Source organism: Penicillium hispanicum, assembly GCF_028827665.1.
Source record: "Penicillium hispanicum strain IBT 35686 chromosome Unknown utg000002l_segment0_segment0, whole genome shotgun sequence".
In the NCBI taxonomy this organism is placed as follows: domain Eukaryota; kingdom Fungi; phylum Ascomycota; class Eurotiomycetes; order Eurotiales; family Aspergillaceae; genus Penicillium; species Penicillium hispanicum.
The window spans coordinates 341,546-358,538 of record NW_026623194.1 but is presented as its reverse complement, the minus strand read 5'-3'; the positions used below and the strand labels follow the sequence as shown (position 1 = coordinate 358,538).

At 55.0% G+C, this 16,993-nt stretch overlaps 6 protein-coding genes across 6 annotated transcripts; 3 read left to right on the top strand and 3 right to left on the bottom strand.

Moving 5' to 3' along the window:
- Positions 1-125: 125 nt before the first annotated feature.
- N7459_001921 (ankyrin repeat domain-containing protein) lies at positions 126-1,969 on the top strand (the record flags this gene model as incomplete). Its single annotated transcript, XM_056941106.1, has 3 exons — positions 126-558; positions 627-1,795; positions 1,823-1,969. Coding segments are annotated over 3 exons (1,749 nt in total), but the record flags the coding sequence as incomplete, so codon positions are not given.
- Positions 1,970-3,061: 1,092 nt separating this feature from the next.
- N7459_001920 (uncharacterized protein) lies at positions 3,062-4,132 on the top strand (the record flags this gene model as incomplete). The annotated part of the gene is made up of 1 exon (XM_056941105.1): positions 3,062-4,132. One exon carries the CDS (start codon positions 3,062-3,064, stop codon positions 4,130-4,132), a length of 1,071 nt encoding a protein of 356 aa, XP_056802960.1.
- Positions 4,133-4,583: 451 nt separating this feature from the next.
- Positions 4,584-4,931, bottom strand: N7459_001919 (putative quinol monooxygenase; the record flags this gene model as incomplete). The annotated part of the gene is made up of 1 exon (XM_056941104.1): positions 4,584-4,931. One exon carries the CDS (start codon positions 4,929-4,931, stop codon positions 4,584-4,586), a length of 348 nt encoding a protein of 115 aa, XP_056802959.1.
- Positions 4,932-5,477: 546 nt separating this feature from the next.
- Positions 5,478-6,626, bottom strand: N7459_001918 (uncharacterized protein; the record flags this gene model as incomplete). Its single annotated transcript, XM_056941103.1, has 5 exons — positions 5,478-5,584; positions 5,654-5,803; positions 5,935-5,998; positions 6,054-6,190; positions 6,365-6,626. The coding sequence occupies 5 exons, from the start codon at positions 6,624-6,626 to the stop codon at positions 5,478-5,480; spliced, it is 720 nt and encodes a 239-aa protein (XP_056802958.1).
- Positions 6,627-7,100: 474 nt separating this feature from the next.
- On the top strand, positions 7,101-7,766 carry N7459_001917 (class I SAM-dependent DNA methyltransferase; the record flags this gene model as incomplete). The annotated part of the gene is made up of 1 exon (XM_056941102.1): positions 7,101-7,766. The coding sequence occupies one exon, from the start codon at positions 7,101-7,103 to the stop codon at positions 7,764-7,766; it is 666 nt and encodes a 221-aa protein (XP_056802957.1).
- Positions 7,767-8,594: 828 nt separating this feature from the next.
- On the bottom strand, positions 8,595-15,703 carry N7459_001916 (acetyl-CoA carboxylase ACC1; the record flags this gene model as incomplete). Its single annotated transcript, XM_056941101.1, has 4 exons — positions 8,595-9,374; positions 9,428-15,092; positions 15,154-15,419; positions 15,536-15,703. 4 exons carry the CDS (start codon positions 15,701-15,703, stop codon positions 8,595-8,597), a joined length of 6,879 nt encoding a protein of 2,292 aa, XP_056802956.1.
- Positions 15,704-16,993: the final 1,290 nt, after the last annotated feature.

Below are 16,993 nucleotides of genomic sequence, written 5' to 3'. Positions count from 1 at the left end.
GTCATACTATGACAAGGGTTTCTCAACTAACTACAGGCATAGTTATACTGTTAACCAGATCACCTCTTCCAACTGGCTATAGTCATTCTCAGCAATAATGTATCAGTGATCGCAATTGACTAGAAGGCTACCCCGGCTATAGTCGTCCAAGTCTTCCGGATCGCCTCTTTCTCGCGGCGTATGATCATGATCCTTCGACGTCTGACTGTGATGGATGCGACCATTCAAAGATAGTCCCACGAAGCAAACGAATATCAGACGATATTCAAATTCACTACGGCGCGATTGCTTCAGGCAATCAAGTCATGAAAAGTGGCATCGCTCGGGATCATGTTGCGCGACAGCTCGATGTCATCTGCTTCGAAATGGAATCGGCTGGTCTAATGGAGATCTTCCCTTGTCTTCCAATCAGAGGAATTTCCAACTACTCGGACTCTCACAAAAATGATGCCTGGCAGATGTATGCCGCAGCAACCGCGGCCGCATACGCAAGAGAACTCCTCGAAGAGCTACCTGTGACCGAACCGCTGCTCAGAATCGCCAGAAAGACATATCTCTGTGAGTAGGCATCCACGGGCAGTAGCCCCGGGAATATTCTTGGGTCACTGCTTATACTTGATTTGCAGGTCATTGTGTATCGCACGACCATCGGCAATGCTTACTTGATTCACTCCAGTTTGAGCGAATCAACACGCGAAAATCGACGATCAAAGCTGCCTATGCCAGAACCTGCCAATGGTTCCTCTGTCACCCTGACTACCAAGCATGGCTTGATTCCAGAAAATTGATGCAGCATCATGGCTTTTTGTGGATTACTGGGAAGCCAGGCGCGGGAAAGTCGACAATCATGAAATTCGCATACTCGAGCATGAGAAAAGCCCGCCACAACAACATGCTCGCGGCCTCATTCTTCTTCAACGCCCGAGGTGAATATATGGAAAGGTCAAGTATAGGGATGTATCGGTCATTGCTGTTTCAGCTTCTCCAAGGCCACCCTGACCTCCAGACACTCTTGGAAGACCCCGAAATTGTTTACGAGGGCCAAAATAACTGGCCTTGTTTGGATGTCCTCAAGAACATTTTTTGCGACGCTGTTTTTGCTCTGGGTGAACGCTCCTTTACTTGCTTCATTGATGCCCTCGACGAGTGTGATGAGCAACAAGTTGTGGATGTGGTCCAATACTTTGAGGACCTCGCAGAATCCTCCATGGCGAACGGCATCTCATTCCGGGTCTGCTTTTCCAGTCAGCATTATCCCTACTTCGCCACTCGCCGAGGGATACGACTGACACTGGAGGATCAGCCAGGCCATGAGAAGGATGTAGAGACCTATATCGCAGGCCGCCTTCGAATCGAAGACTCAACGGTTGTCGAAGAACTCCGACCCCAGATTCTTGCCAAAGCCGCAGGTGTTTTCACGTGGGTCGTCTTGCTTGTCGGTATTCTCAACGATCAGGGCCGGACTGGAATGGCCCTGAGGATGAGACTTGCAGAGATACAGGTAGACGGGAATAAATACGAACCTCAGTTGCCTCTATCTTGGACCACCCAGGAGGATCGGGCAGAAATGACAAGGTTATCTCTGCCAACAAGAGTGATTGGCAGAATTCAAGATGAGAGGCGAACACCACTTTCACGGGCGTCAGAGCTAGGTTATGAGGCGGTGGTGAGGACTCTCATCGACAACGGAGCGGATGTGAACGCTAGGGATAGTTATGGGTCGACACCACTTTTATACGCTCTCAACAACGGTCACTTGGAGACGGCGCGACTACTTATCGACAACGGAGCAGATGTGAATGCAAGTGATAGTTATGGATAGACACCGCTTTACAGTGCCTCTCAAAGTGGCGACGAGGTGGCAGTGAGGCTTCTAATCGCCGGAGGAGCAGATGTGAATGCTGGGGTTGAATTTGGGTTAACGCCAATCTCAAAGCGACCAAGAGGCAATAGTGAGGCTTCTTATTGACAAGGGAGCTTCAAATTGACTATGCCGGTGGAAATGAGAACTGCACCTGCATGATAGTTTTCAATTGAGTCATATGTGGTATCTCCTGTGGAATTGGATACCCCAATCCTTCACCTGCGAGGCCAGTGTTCGTTTGCATTGGCAGTCTGATAACTGAGTAAAAACGGAACACAGAAAACTGAAGACAACGACTGGAAGCTAGAATTCCAAACATTCTAAGTGTTTTAAGTCTCTTAGGAATCCTCCAGGGCTGTATTATGGCATGTTACATAATATCAAGAAGAGGCCCAGTTACAGCTGGAGAATCTTCCTTTCTTTCCCAACCTTGGGGCGAGATGGTAAGCTGGTTACTCAGGATGACTTTGAACAGACCACTTTTCCTTGTACTTCTAAAGACTTAGACTAGCCTATGTGAAGGGGGGCCGAGACACAGCCACAGCATTATTTGCACCAAGTCGACCTCTATCTATAGATCCATGCACGATAAAAGGCCGCCTGGAAGACACAGCCACTCTGCAATCGATAGCAAGCAGCTGTGTGCTATTATTATGATGGAAGCGAGTCATGGCTGCATGATCGGCGCCCTCGTGGAAATTACTGTTACATTATCGCCAGTCTAGGGGCCAATGGAAACAACGATCTAGCCGCCATCATGCATCTACCCTGCTAGTCTAATGCTCCTAGTCTCTACTACGTACCCAACATACTGAAGCTGCAGTAGCTTGTGCCAGACGTCCAGTCAGGTTCCGAGCATTCGTACTTTGTGAAGCGTCCTGTGTAGTACCGGCGATATCCGATGTATAACCGACCTAGGCTATCCTCTGTCGAGTCTAGTCGCCTATCTCGAACACCGGCGTTGACGTATGGATTGCAGCTACATCGTGCCGTGCCAGGGTTTACAGAGCTGCGCCACAACTGTGGCAGCGCGAAGTCCTGCTTTCGAGGTCAGCCATGTTGGAATTCATGCAGAGACGGATCTCGTGGGTTATAAAGCTGCTCTGCTCCTCTGCTGCTCTGTCACTTCTTGAATCATTCAACGACCCGATTTATACCTACTCTCGGGATTGTCATCCTGAAATACGTACTCTCACTATGCCTTCAACTCGCGTGGAACATTCCTCCCTACCCCATCTCTCTCAGATCCTTCGGCTCGAGCCGGAAGATGAGCCTTACTGCACTGCTATCGCCCCGTCAAAGGGCCGGCGCTGTAAAGTGGGAACAAATAAAAACGGCCGTCGCAGGGCAATGCATCTTCTAGAAGAGGGCACCGAGGATCTTCGTGCCGGACGACGCATTGATGATCTACTCGAAGACCTCGCTCCTCAAGTTCTGTGCACAAGGTACCACCAGAGCCATGCTGCAAGCCTTGTTTCTCGCTGGAAGGAGCAAATACGCGCAGCCCAGAGGTCCCACTTTCGCCGAGTAACATCTAGACGGTCTTCTGCACGCATACATCCGGAGACTCCTGAGGATGATTTGAACGAACAAATCTCCGTCTTGAAGCAACGACTCCAGGAACTAACCGAAAGGCTCCAACAGCGCCAGGATGCCGATCAAGCTCCTACTGGGGCTTTGAATCCTCCGCCTCCCATCACGCCGCCGCGGACAGTGGATGGAAGCCCCAGTTCCTCGTCTCGCAGTCCAATCAATGCCAACAGCCCCAGGGGCATAAATATCTCCACTAGCAGTCCGAGTATCAGCACCGAACCGGTGCGACGGCAACGGGTCATCATCCAGCCTATTTCAAGGCTGCAAGCAACCGATCCAGGAAGGCAGGCCACTCGAGTGGCACTGACCCAGATCCCAAGCCCCCAAAGCGCAGCGAGCCCGAGGAATACTAGTCGCCCTGAGATCGTTTCACGGGAGACCGAATCAAGACCAGCTCCACAGAGCAGCCGTCCTGTCGATCGCCCGCGCGGTCCCGTTCGCCGGCCGATAGAGGGAGACTGCGGAATTTGCCTGTATTCCCTGATCAAAACAGATACTGATGGCTCTGATGAGACGAGCGATACGGCGGAGGAAAATGGAGAAGCCGGAGATGAAGAGCTGGAGTGGTGCAAGGTGCAATGTGGAACTAACTTCCACAAGAGCTGCATCAATCAATGGCTGGACAGATCCACGAACCCGACCTGTCCTCTATGTCGGAGGGGTTGGCGTCATTGACCTTTTCAATGAGCTTTTAATGTGATCATGTATTTGTTATGATGTTATTGGATTCCCGACTCGAGAGTGCTTGACTATAGTCCGTTCTGGAATTGAAGAGCCCGTTTTTACTTGACTTGGAATCAACCTGGTTGATACAAATACTTTGGGAAGTCTTCATACCTCCGTTCCCGTTATCCAGGAAGAGATATATGGGACTGGAAGACTCTGGAGAGGTCTGGTCTCAAGATCGATTGGCTCCAAGAACTGCATGCCCAGTCTGGGCCAGATCAGGTCATAGTTCGCATCTGCATCCCATGAGCACAGCTGACTGTTTCATTCTGGGGCTTTCTCCACGAGATAGGATGCCCAGAGAGTGGTCAAGAAGCGCCAGCGGCCACACCAGCAATGCACCGTAAAAGCCGGTTGGATTGGGTTGGATTGTTGCCCGTCTCGATCCATGTGGAGACATTCAATGCGACGCAGGCTCAATGGCCTTCATAAACTTCGCCTTGACGCCGCGGATATACTGATCGGCCATCAGCTTCTGGATGATCGGCTGCGCGTTATGCGCATCGAACGCAGCGCGGCCCTTGTAGCGCTCGAAGAAATGAAAGACAGTGCGATCGTCGCCGTCCCGGCAGAGGCAGTAGTAGATTGTGCCCGGCTCGAACTGGGCCAGCCGGGTGGTCTCGGCGTAGACGGCTTCGAGCGCGTCGGCATGCTGCGGGTAGGCGTAGACAGTGCCGAAAACGCAGAATTCATCTTCGGGGATGAGTGGGAGCTCGGTGAGGAAGCCCTCCGGGTTGGAATCTGCCATTGATAGTGTCGGGGGGTTGTGGTTCTGTCGCTAATTCGACGGGAATGGGAGTTGTGTAATGCAGTTCAGTGTGCAGGAAGAGTGCTATTTATGCCGAATGCCTGTCGCGACGAACTGGGAAGAGGGAAAGATACGAAGACGATGCTCGGGCTAAGCATCACGCTGAACGGGTCGGAGGTTGTATTGACACTAGCGAGGTTGGTCACGGTGAATCATCGTGAATCGACGCTAGAAGGATGTGGACATGCGATCCAGCCCCACCGGCATGCATCAGTGGTGGATGGAGATCTGCTCTCCTTCTGCTCTCCGCTGGTGAGAACCAGAATAAACACTTGAGCTTTCAATCCCGAATTGGTATGTATTTGCGAAGAGGAATGATTCCTCGGTTGCCTGCAATAGCCTGTTCGGCTACACTATGATCCCACAGTATGTACTTCGCGATCTGATTGTGGGGGCGAATTTGTCCTCGCGTGATTCTGAATCTCATTCGTGCAAAAATCAGAAACTAGAGATTGTCTCTTTCCCCTAGATTAGACAAGGAGCGAGTCAAACTGACATCGGCAGCTGCAGGATTCCTGCGGCACGTTCGCCATCTTTGGCAGACTGCAAATCGACCAAGTCCGTCGGGTTGCAATTTTTCAAGTTCAAAGACTCTTTCCCGTAGTATCAGTCAGATCAATTTGGCATAGATAGTGGTTGGTAGCCCATCGAGGTTGAAATACCCAATCCAGCCAAAGGAAACCACAGGACACTGCCGTTCCACTTGGAATGGTCTGTCCTGTCCGGTGGTATTTTGAAGAGAATGCTTCCGGGGGCGGATGTCTTCCGCAGGATACTGAAGTATGTGTCGACAGCCTTCACCAGACACTGAGCTATTCACGTAGCACAGTCAGTTCAAATTGCAGAAAGCAAGATTTCAAGGCGACTCTTCAGAGTCGGTCGATGCTCTTTGTTCCAAGATAGAAGGACTCAGCCCGGCACGAGTGAACGCAATGCAAAGCACCCAACGCATATCCCAGAGCCATCCACTTCCCCTCTTTCGCGTATTTCTCGGCGCCAAGTTCGCCCTGCAAAGTTAATCGATCCACCGGTCCAATAAGTACCTTGCATCTTCAGACCCACTAAATGCGACGGGAAAGCTGTCAGACGGAGACTGACGCTCTCGGCTCCAGTCTCGCCGGGCATCCACGCATCCATTGCGTTGGCCTGGGCGTCTGCCTGGGCAAGAGACTTGGCTGCGAGATGGGCCTCATGCTCCTCTGGCCAGCAGTTGGGACTGCTTGACTGTCAGGGCTGCGAAAGGAAATGCCGAGGTACAGTTGTGTGTCTGCAACGGTGCTTGTTTGATATTGATTTCTGAGCCGGGTGAGTATGTGATCAACTGGTGTCTGCTACCAGCCTCTCATGGGCATCGAGGACCCTTGGATACAGACCTTCAATCGGGGGATTTGCCTCGCACGGCCTCTTCACGACGCTCAGGGCCTCCGAGATCGTTTCACGGGCGACTGCGGTGGCAGTGAAGGGCCAATAGGGGCCTGTGTGGATGAGGGCATTGCTGATAGGTGAGCGATATAAGAGGTCGATGGTGAGATGCAGATCAAGCGGGCAGAGAGGAGGTGATGCATGGCTGGGCAGCTGGTGTAGCCTATGTCGATGCCGGGGACGATGCCCACAAGCAGCACAAGCCGGTTTCATGACGACGACGCATGGTGGCGGTGGGAACGTGGTGGAAAGCAGTGGATGGCGATGGCATCAGTGGAGCATAGAGGGGAACTCTATCGCTGGTGATGAGTCTGGATCGCGGTATATTGTGAACGAGAACCAGGGAGATCAATGGCCTGCTTTGAAGCCATTGACACCATTCCCACTGCAGCATTCATGCAATTCTTTTCTCCGCGGCCCACCGACATCATGCTCGACCAGACAGGCGCCCTTTAGGACTTGGTCTCTTCCCCGCATGACAACCCCGCATCATGCATTCATGCATCTCACGCCAATCACGCCATCTGCTATACCAAGTACCTCGTCTACGTGAAGTATACCAGTGGTTTCCCTAGCTATAAGAACGAGGGAGAACAGGATGGGAGAACAGCAGACGAGACCTCGACACGTCCCTCCCAATTCACCAAACCACCTGCAAGAAAACCCCCCCCCCAGTCTCATACCATCATGTCCGCGTCCATCCCAGCTACCAATCTATACCTAGGCCAAGCCCGCGCAAGCCCAAACGTCCAAGAATGCATGTCGATATACGACAAATGGGCGGCGACATACAACGACGAAGTCAGCAACGCAGCCCAAGACTACGTCGCCCCCGTCCTCGTCGCGCAAGCCGCCATCCAGCACAACTTCAAGTCCCCAATTGACCCCGGCGACAGCGTCATCCTCGACGCCGGCTGCGGCACCGGCCTCGTCGGCCACGCGCTCGCCCTCGCCAGCCCCAAAGCCATCGACGGCCTCGACCTATCCCCCGCCATGCTTGACGTCGCCCGCCAGACCGGCGTCTACCGACACCTGGCCCAGGCAGACCTAACCCGCCCCATCGCCCCGGCAGATGACGTCTACGACATTGTCGTGTGCGTCGGCACCTTCACGCTCGGCCACGTCGGGCCCGACCCGGCGCTGCGCGAGCTCGTGCGCGTCACCCGGCCGCACGGCATCGTGGTCGCCACCATCCTCGACGCGATCTGGGTGTCTGGCGGCTTCCAGGCGGAAGTCGAGCGGCTGGAGGCCGAGAAGCGAGTGACGGTTGTCGCGGCCGAGCTGATCGACTACGTAAAGGGCCACGGCGACAAGGCCATGCTGGTCATCCTAGAAAAGACCCAGAGCAACTGATGGATTCCTCCCCAAAGCGACCATGGATTCTCCTGTTTCTCCTTTGTCGGCCTGCGGGACACGCGCGGTGGCGGGCATTTTAATATCCTTGTTGCGTTTCGGGATAGTTGACCAATGCAACCATCTCCCTCCCCTTTCGACCCTGCTGGGCTTGCGGGTCAGCCGGTTTCTGTGCTGGCGTGAGGGTCGTGCATGCCCATTGATGCATAGATGCGCCCCCATCCTGCCGCTCGCGACTTGACGTCCGTTGCAGTACGCAATGCTCGCCCTAGGGACTACTGCAGTAATATCGTAACCTAGCGGCCGTTGACCTAATGTAGCCTGGACGGATAGGTCACTGTAGAAAGAAGCAGTATTAAGATTGATAGCTCCGTTCTAATAAGCACTACCGTAGTTTGTTTGAATGGTGGTTTTGGTTCTACAAGGCAATCGGCAGACCCCGGCTATACCTTAGTAGAGAACCTCCATGGTTGACGCCAATTGCTTGATCAGAATCAAACATAGTCAGTAGGACGACTGACTTTGTTCTGCGGGCAACAACCCTGGAGTCTACATCATGCGGATTCAGAGATCTCCTTCGACTACGACGGATAAATTGCAGGCGTTTCATTACGCCGACGCAGACCAGTAAAGAAACCCAATTATTATTGGACGAAACTCATCAACATGAGAAAACCTAGAATGAAATCAAACACGAAACACCGATACACTCTGTATACAGAACAAAACAGAAAAGACAAGACACGAATAGAAAAGGAAAAACACATCAAGTCATGAAAGGCTCCAATCCATCTCTATCCCCCTTCCGCCAGAGCAGAAGTGGGTGGTTTATGCCGAGCCGAGTTCCTTCAGGACCGCTTCGCGCTCCTCAACGGGGAGCATGGAGAGTACCTGGCGGACACCGCGGAGACCACCCTCCTTGTTGCCGATGAGCAGCTGCGCAACCTCGAAGGCGATGCCGTCGGCGCGCAGTGCCTCGACCTTGCTCTGGATGAGCTTCTTGTTGTCCTCGTACCAGGTGGCGACCTTGCGGTCATCGTGCTCGAGCTCCTCGCCCAGCAGACCAGTCCAGGCGTGCAGGGTGCGCAGGTGCGTGGCACGAGGGGACTCGGGGGTAGTGTGGGTGATGCCGGACGAGGGAATGGCGCCGGAGGCGCCGTTGCGGGGCGCAGGGGCGGTGGAGGCCGCGACCATGCGCTTGACGATCAGCTCTTCACTGAGACGGCGGCGCAGACGCCAGTAGAAGAAGCGACGGGCGTTCTGCCAGCGCAGGGGCTGGCGGATGGTGTTCTTGGCTTGCATGCGGCCCGCGCGGTCGTGCAGATCGGCGAACTGGAGGGCAACCTGCAAGTAGACCGGCAGCAGCTGCTCCTCGCGCTCGGCCATCTTGGTCTTGATCTCAGACAGCTGCTCCTTGCTGAGGGACGAGTCCTCCAGCGACCGGCGCAGCTCGCCGTAGGCAGGGTCAAGGCGCGCCATGGTGTCCAGCTGCTTGTCGCGGCGGTACTTGATGTTCACGATACCCTCGGGCTCGAGAACACCACCACGGGCATCCTCGTCGGCATACATCTCCATCTGATCCGGGTTGATGGTAGGATCGATGACGACCTGGGGACAATCGTTAGTGATTATGAACAGACGCGAGGAAAGAGCAGACTTACCCAAGAACCACCACGGAGCTCGCCGAAGGGAGGAATGTACACGAAGATGGGCTGCTCGTACTTGACCAGTGCATCAACAATGTACGAACCGTACTTGAGCACCTCGTTGTACATGTCGCGCTGACCACCAGAGAAACCTCTCCAGTTGGCCAGGATCATCACCGGAAGCTGCTCACCGTTGTTGAAGTCACGCAGAGCCTGGGCGGTCTTGTAGGCCGAGTTGGGGTACCACACACCACCCGCCTCCTGAGTGATCATCTCCATCGAGTCAGGGTTGGCAGGGTCAGCCGGCGTGACGTTCTCAACGGAGCGGGTCTCAACGGCGATCACACCCATGGGGATACCACCAAGACGGGCACGACCGACGACAACGGTGCGAGCCCACCCGCCAAGAGCCTCCTCAAAGGAGTCCTTGTCGAACAGACCCGGCAGGAATCCCTCCTCCTCCTGCTTACCAGCAATGAGCCATCTGGGGTCGTAGATCTGCTTGGCCGGAGGGAAGTAGGCCACGTCGCGGTCCCAGTCATCCGACCATGGGCGGATGGGGATCGGAGCGCCCTTCTTGTCGGGAACGAAAGACATCCACTCCACGATCTTCTGCACACCCTCAAAGTCGTCGTTGGCAGTCATATGCGAGACACCGTTCTGGTACATGATCTGGGTGCCACCGAGCTGCAAGTTGGAGGTGTAGACCTCACGACCAAGCAGCTTGTTGATAGCGGGAGCACCAGTGAGGATGATGGGCTGGCCCTCAACCTGGATGGCACGCTGGCCCAGACGAACCAAGTAGGCACCAATACCGACGGAACGGCAAGTGACCAGGGTGATGGTGAAGATGTCTTCATAAGCCTTGGAGGTGGCACCGGCAATCAGACCGGAGCCTTTCAGACACTCAACACCAAGGCCATCCTTGGCACCGATGACGGTGGTGATCTTGTGACGCTCCTCGCCTTCATCGTGGATGAGCTCGGTAATGACCTCCTTCTTCTTGCTGGCGTCGAAACGCTTCTTGACCTCGGGAGTGAGGTAGAGGTACTTGAATCCGGCCTCAGGCTTCTTGGCATCATTCCAGGCAACCGAGAAGTACGGGATCAGCTCGTCGGCCATACCAATGCGGGCACCGGAGTTGGCAGATAGGTAGATACGAGGGATGCCAAGCTTGCGAGCGAGCTCAGTGCACTTGTGGAAGAACTTATCCTCCTGAGGACCGAAGGAACCAATCTGGAAGGTGATGTCGTTGGCGACGATAATGAAGCGGCGACCACGCGGGTACTCAGGAGTACGAGCAGTAACAATCCAGCCAACCATACCGTGGGTGTTGGTACCGGGCTCGCGGGAGACCTCAACGAGATTGTCGGTGTCATCAAGGACCAGCTCGTTGTAGTCAATGCACTCGCCAACGGGAGGGCGCTGAGACAGGAGGGAGGGGATCTTGTCAAGGGCCTTGGTCCAGCTGTTCTGGAAGGCCTGGCGGAAGAGCTCAGGGAAATCGTAGACGTACTGAGTTCCCATCAGGTGGGCCTTGTAGCGCTTGGGCTGCAGCCACTCCTTGGTAGGGTAAGGAGTAGAGACAGGGCGCATGTGCATGGATCCAAGCTTGGTGGTGCCACCAATGCTCTGGAAGATCCACTCACCCTTCTCGGACTTCCGCTCAATGTAGAGCTCCACCTGGATGATGAATCCGTAGGTGTTGCTGATGATAACACGGAGCGGGTAGGGCATGCCGGTGGTAGGATCGGTGCAGAGAATGCGGATCTCTGCGCCGGTCACACGCAGGCGCCACAGGCGACGGCCAAAGCGGTCGAGGAAACCGGCGAGAGCCTGCTCCACATCGATGGGCTGGAGGTTGAAGACGGGGGAGAAGTTGATAAAGATGTGGTTAAGATCGGAGTTGTTGTTGCCAATGATCTCCAGCGCGTCCAAGATGTCGTTCATCAACCGGTCAGCCTCCGAAATCAGGTACTCGGCAGTAGGAATATCGTCACGCAGACGACCAGGGCTGACCACAGCACGAACGAAGTAGCGCTTGTCAACGGCCTTGTCGTTCTCGGGACCCTTGCCAATCGCCTCGTAGACGTGGATGTTACGGTTCTCGGTGAAGACAGGAGTGATCTTGAACTTGGAGAGGCGGCCAAGCTCAAGCTGGAAAGCCAGGGCAGGCTCGTTGTGGCGGATACTCTCGTCCTCCTCGTACAGAGGTCCACGGAAGGTGAAGTAGCCGGGGTAAACACCGTTCTTGGCGCAGATGAAAGTGATGCGGCGGATGCGGCGGGCAAGAAGTTCTTCCTTGGAATCGGCAAGCAGCTTCTGCATCTGGGCGACAATCTGGCTATCATCTTGGTCCTCGATGTCGCGGACGGCAATGTTGAGAACACCGGTGAGATCGTTCTCGTTCTCTGCCTTGCTTTGAGGACGACGCTTGCCTTCGAGGTTGGCAAGCAGGCCGTGGTCACTGGCGCGCTTGGCCTTGGAACCGTGACGGGGGAAGGCCTCCAGAGCCTTGGCCAGGAACTCTTCCGTCTCCTCCAGGTATTGCACGGGAATGATCACACCCTTACGCACGGGTTCCGAAGAAGGATCATTGGAGATGTAGGACATGTCACTGATCGAGTTGATCCGCTTGAAGGGGTTTGACTCAGCAGTGGGCGTGCCAGGGGCAGAGGGCTGGGTGGAGTGAACAGGGCCGAACTCAGGCTGGCCCAGCTTGTCAAGGGTGAAGTCCCACGACAAGAAGGGAGGCTCGCTCGCAGGGTTGTAGTCAATCGACTTGAGGGTATAGGCACGGTAAGACCGACGCACATAGACCTCCAGCGACGCCAGGGTGACCCACGGGTCCTGGTGAATAAAGAAGCGAGGAAGGACATCAAACACAGTGTACTTCGAGTCAACGACCTCCTTCAGAACCTCGAAATCGGGCTCGCGGTGCTCCCACCCAGTCTCGCCATAACGAGACTCAACCACGGAAGACCGCAGGATATGCTCCAGCTGCGACAGGCGCTCCTCGAGAGAAGGCATAGCACACTGAATGAGAACCTCACGGGCCTTGAGGCTGACCTTGGCAGTGGAACGAGACTCAAGTTCAGTCAGCTTCTTGAGAATAGGCTTGAAGTGCTTGCCAACGTTGCCAACATGGGGCTTGTTGGGGCGGTACAAGTCCAGAATGGCCAGAATCAAGTTGTTCTTAGATCCGATGCGGCTGTGGGACAGGACAGTGTGGACCACCTTGGTGATGTCGTCCTTGTTCTCTTCACGGAGCTTCAGGATGACATCCTCATCACGCTTGGTGCCGGTGGAGAACAGCTTCTCCACCTCGTAGTACTGCTCCAAGAGACCAATAAAGATATTGTACTCGTTAGTCTTCAGGCCATCCAGATACTTGTTGATGACCTGGACCAAGGGCAGAAGGGTGGTCTTGAGGATCTCAGCATCGCCGGGGTTGACGTTGTCCTCGATGAAGCGAACAATAGTCTTCTGAAGCTGCTTGGCAGGGAACTCAGCCTGGCGCCCCTTGGCGCGGTCCACGACGTTCTGCAACTGGGCATCCAGCTTCTGGGGCATACGAGAGTGCAGAGCCGAAGATTGCGCACTCCACTCTCCGTATGGGAGGTCGGGGTTACGCAGCACCTCCACCAAATCCTTCAGGGTAGCACCCATGATGACCTGGTTGTCGAAACCACGGAGGATGTTCTCCAGGATGCTGTAGAGCAGAGAGAAGCGCTGGGGCGGCTTGTTACCAGCCACGGTGGGAGAGCCAAGATCGGGCAGCTGGCCAGTGAAGGGGTGGGCATGCTTAACACGCGAGGGATCATCCAGAGCGAGGATACCAAGGATGTCACCAGCCTCCAGGGTAGCACCGGGCTGCTTGATGAGCTGCACGATACCGTCCTCCTGGGCAATGAGGGGCATGTACATCTTCATGACCTCGACTTCAGCGTACGGCTGGCCAGCGCGAACGTGTTCACCGGTCTCAACAGTGAACTTGACCAGCTTACCGGGCGACGGAGAGCGGAGCTGCGTAGGGTCGTTCTCCTGCTCCAGGAGGCAGGTCTTGCCGTCCACACTCAGACGGGTGGCAGCGGGCTCCTCCTTCCAGTAGACGTTGTGGCTGCGACCGCTGAGCAGAACCAGGAGACCGCCGTCAGCCAGAGCACGGACACCAACCGAGCACTTCGAACCGTTGATGAACAGGTGGTAGCTGTCGAATCCGGCACGGGTGGCAGTGAACTTGTAGCGGGCGCCCTCGTAGATGAAGTCCACGGGGAAAACGGTCTTCAGGATGTCCTTTCCGGGCACCTGGCCCTTCTCAAGACCCTTGCGGTACTCCTCGACACCAGCCTCGCTGGAGATGTGGGCCTTGGTGACCGCACCGCAAATGACGGCAACAATGGGGTCGGGACGCTCCGCGGTCAGCTTGTTGGAAATAAGCTGGTCCAGCCAACCGGTAGTGATAGTGTTGTCCTCGAAAGCAGGAGTCTCCAGCAGCTTGATGAGGTATTCGACAGTGGTCCGGAAATCACCACGAATGCTCAGTTCCTTCAGAGCGACAACCATGTGCTTCCGCGAGGCAGAACGGTTTTCACCGTAGGCGAAGATGTGACCGAACTGACTGTCCGAAAAGCTGTGGATACCACCGGCAGTACCGACAGAGAAGTAACCCCACACATTGGACGAACTGCGGAAGTTCAGCTCATGCATGGTACCGCTGGAAGGCTTAAAGCCCTCGCCAGGGTCTTCGGAGGTGATACGGCAGGCAGTGGTGTGGCCCTTGGGCTGGGGGCGGCGCTGGGTCTGGAGGCTCTCCTCGCTGGAGAAGTCGAAGTCGATCTCGGCAGAGGTGCTGGGGTCAACGCCGTACAGCAGACGAATGTCGCGGATCTGGTGCAGAGGGATACCCATGGCAATCTGGAGCTGAGCAGCGGGCAGGTTGACTCCAGACACCATCTCGGTGGTAGGGTGCTCGACCTGGAGACGGGGGTTCAACTCCAGGAAGTAGAACTTGTCATCGGCATGCGAGTACAAGTACTCGACGGTACCCGCGGAGACGTAACCGACCAACCGACCCAGGCTGACGGCCGCGCGCTCCATAGCCTGGAAAGTGATGGGCTTGGCAATGGTGACCGGAGCCTCCTCAATGATCTTCTGGTGACGACGCTGGACGGAGCAGTCACGGCCGAAGAGGGAGATGTTGTTGCCGTACTGATCGGCCAGCAGCTGGACCTCCAAATGGCGGGCGTTGCCGGCCAACTTCATAATGAAAATAGGCGATCCGGGAATCTCGTTTGCGGCGGCGTTGTACAGAGACACAAAGTCCTCTTCCTTCTCGACCTTGCGAATACCCTTACCACCACCACCTTCGGAAGCCTTGATCATGACGGGGAAACCGATCTCCTTGGCTTTCGCGAGACCCTCTTCCGGGGACTGGGTGCAACCACGGTTGTACACATCGTCCTCCACCGTCACGATGCCGTTGTTGTCAATCTTCACCTCTTCAACGCCAGTTCCCGACCAAGGGATACATGGCACACCGGCATGCTGTGCGACAATTGTCGAGGAGATCTTGTCTCCGAGCGAGCGCATGGCCGAAGCGGGAGGGCCAATGAAAATGATCTTCTTTGGCGACGCCGCCAGGGATTCGGGTAACCGAGGATTCTCGGAAGCGTGACCCCTGCGCAAGATTGTATCAGTCCAACACTGCTCCCCGGTCATGGGGGAAAGGCTCCTCTTACCATCCAGCCCACACGGCGTGGACATCCATCCGCTCCGCCACGTCGACAATCAGCTCGACGTTGGCATAATTATTATTATTTGTTCCACCGGGGACCTCGACATATTGGTCGGCCATACGAATGTAGTCGGCGTTTGCGTGTAGATCCTCGGGGGTGGCCATGACAGTAAACTGGATGGCGCGCTCGTTGCCGAAGGTCTCGTAGGCCCATTTCCGCACGGAACGGATCTCTTTGACGGCGGCGATACCGTTGTTGGCAATCAGAACCTATAGCAGACCATTCGATTAGATGCTGTTGTGCTTTCATTTCTAGTTCGAGGTCTCCCACTCCGGATCAGCGCATCGCGGATCCAGATCCAAACCCCCCACGACGCCGCACTTACCGAGGTAATGACGGAGTGACCGCCATGGCGGGCCACGAAGTCCTTCACATTGCTTGGGGGTGCTACGTCGAGGTGGTTGCCGCCGATGAAATGTGAAGGAAGGTCGTATTTGGCAGCGTTGGAGCTGCCGTGGCCGTTGACCGGCGAGGTGCCGTTTGTGACGCCCATGATGCACGCAAATCAATCAGACAGGACTCTCACTGTCCCATGTAGGGTCGTTCGACCAAGCGATTCGATATTAAACAGCGCAGCTGGATAGAGTAATAATGTACAATGGTAGGCGTGGCGACGAAAGCCCGGGTGGTTCTGGCTGTCGCGGGCGGGAAGAAGGGAAGAAGGGAAGGAGAATGGAGGAAGGGAAAGTTCTTTTTGGACTGCAAGATTCTCGAGTCAGCGGCATTCGGCGTAAGCCATCAGCATCGGAACGAGATGCAGGGGCAGGGTCTAGCTCCAGCTCAGGGACTCGAATTTGGTCGCAAACGGACAGCGGAGCACCGTTGACAGGCAGGGTTGCAATGGGACGATGCCAATACTGCAATAGGGAACTCACCGGGTTACCACCAAAACCCGAGGGGGAATAAGGAATACACGAAAAAGGTTCGTGTCGGAGTACGAAACAGCACTATTAGAGAGAAGAAAAAATGATGAGGATGTCCCACCGGGGAGTGGAGTTCCCAACCGCGATACAAGTCACTGGCCCATAATCAACACGCGGTCGCGGTACCTGAACCCGGCTTTCCCCAACTCCCTTCTTGTTGGGCCCCACTGCGCCTTCCCACCACTTCCTGCTCCTACTTGGTCTGGTCTGGCTGTCTTCCCTATAGCTGTCCCTACTCTCGGGCACGCTGCGATTGACGCATCTCCAGAATCGCGGTAGCCATCCAGCATCGCCTCGGGGTCCAGAACCCCAGCTCCGGGCTCGGACACCGAGTCGGCGACTTTTTTCTGCGTCGAGACTCGTCGGACTGCGATCGGGATTAATCTATCTTCTGCAGCGCCACGAACGCTGGGGCTATAGCCGGGGGGCTTTTTTGCTTTTCTGTGAAAGGGATGGCTTTTTCGACGGGAATCGACGGGTTTCTCTTCCCTCGCTCTGTCTACGAACCGTCACGAGTGGTATTCCGTAGGGCCACACTCCCCAAGGCCGGATGCATCGCAGCGTTGCCGTAGACAGCGCTGGCTGCGATCGGTAAAACGTGGGGTCGGCGTATATTGAGGTCATCGATCGGGCAATAACTAACTAGTTAACTGACTAACTAGTCAACGTAACTGGTCAGCGAGCTTGCCTAAAACATACATTAAATGCGATGAATGACAACTTCATAACTCCTCAAAATATTGCTTTCAGAATGGATATTAAAATAATATAACCTAGACAGCATTTCTAATACGCTAGAGTACTCTTGGATCATTATCTTGATAAGTACTTACTAGATTCAGATATTGTGTAAGCTCATC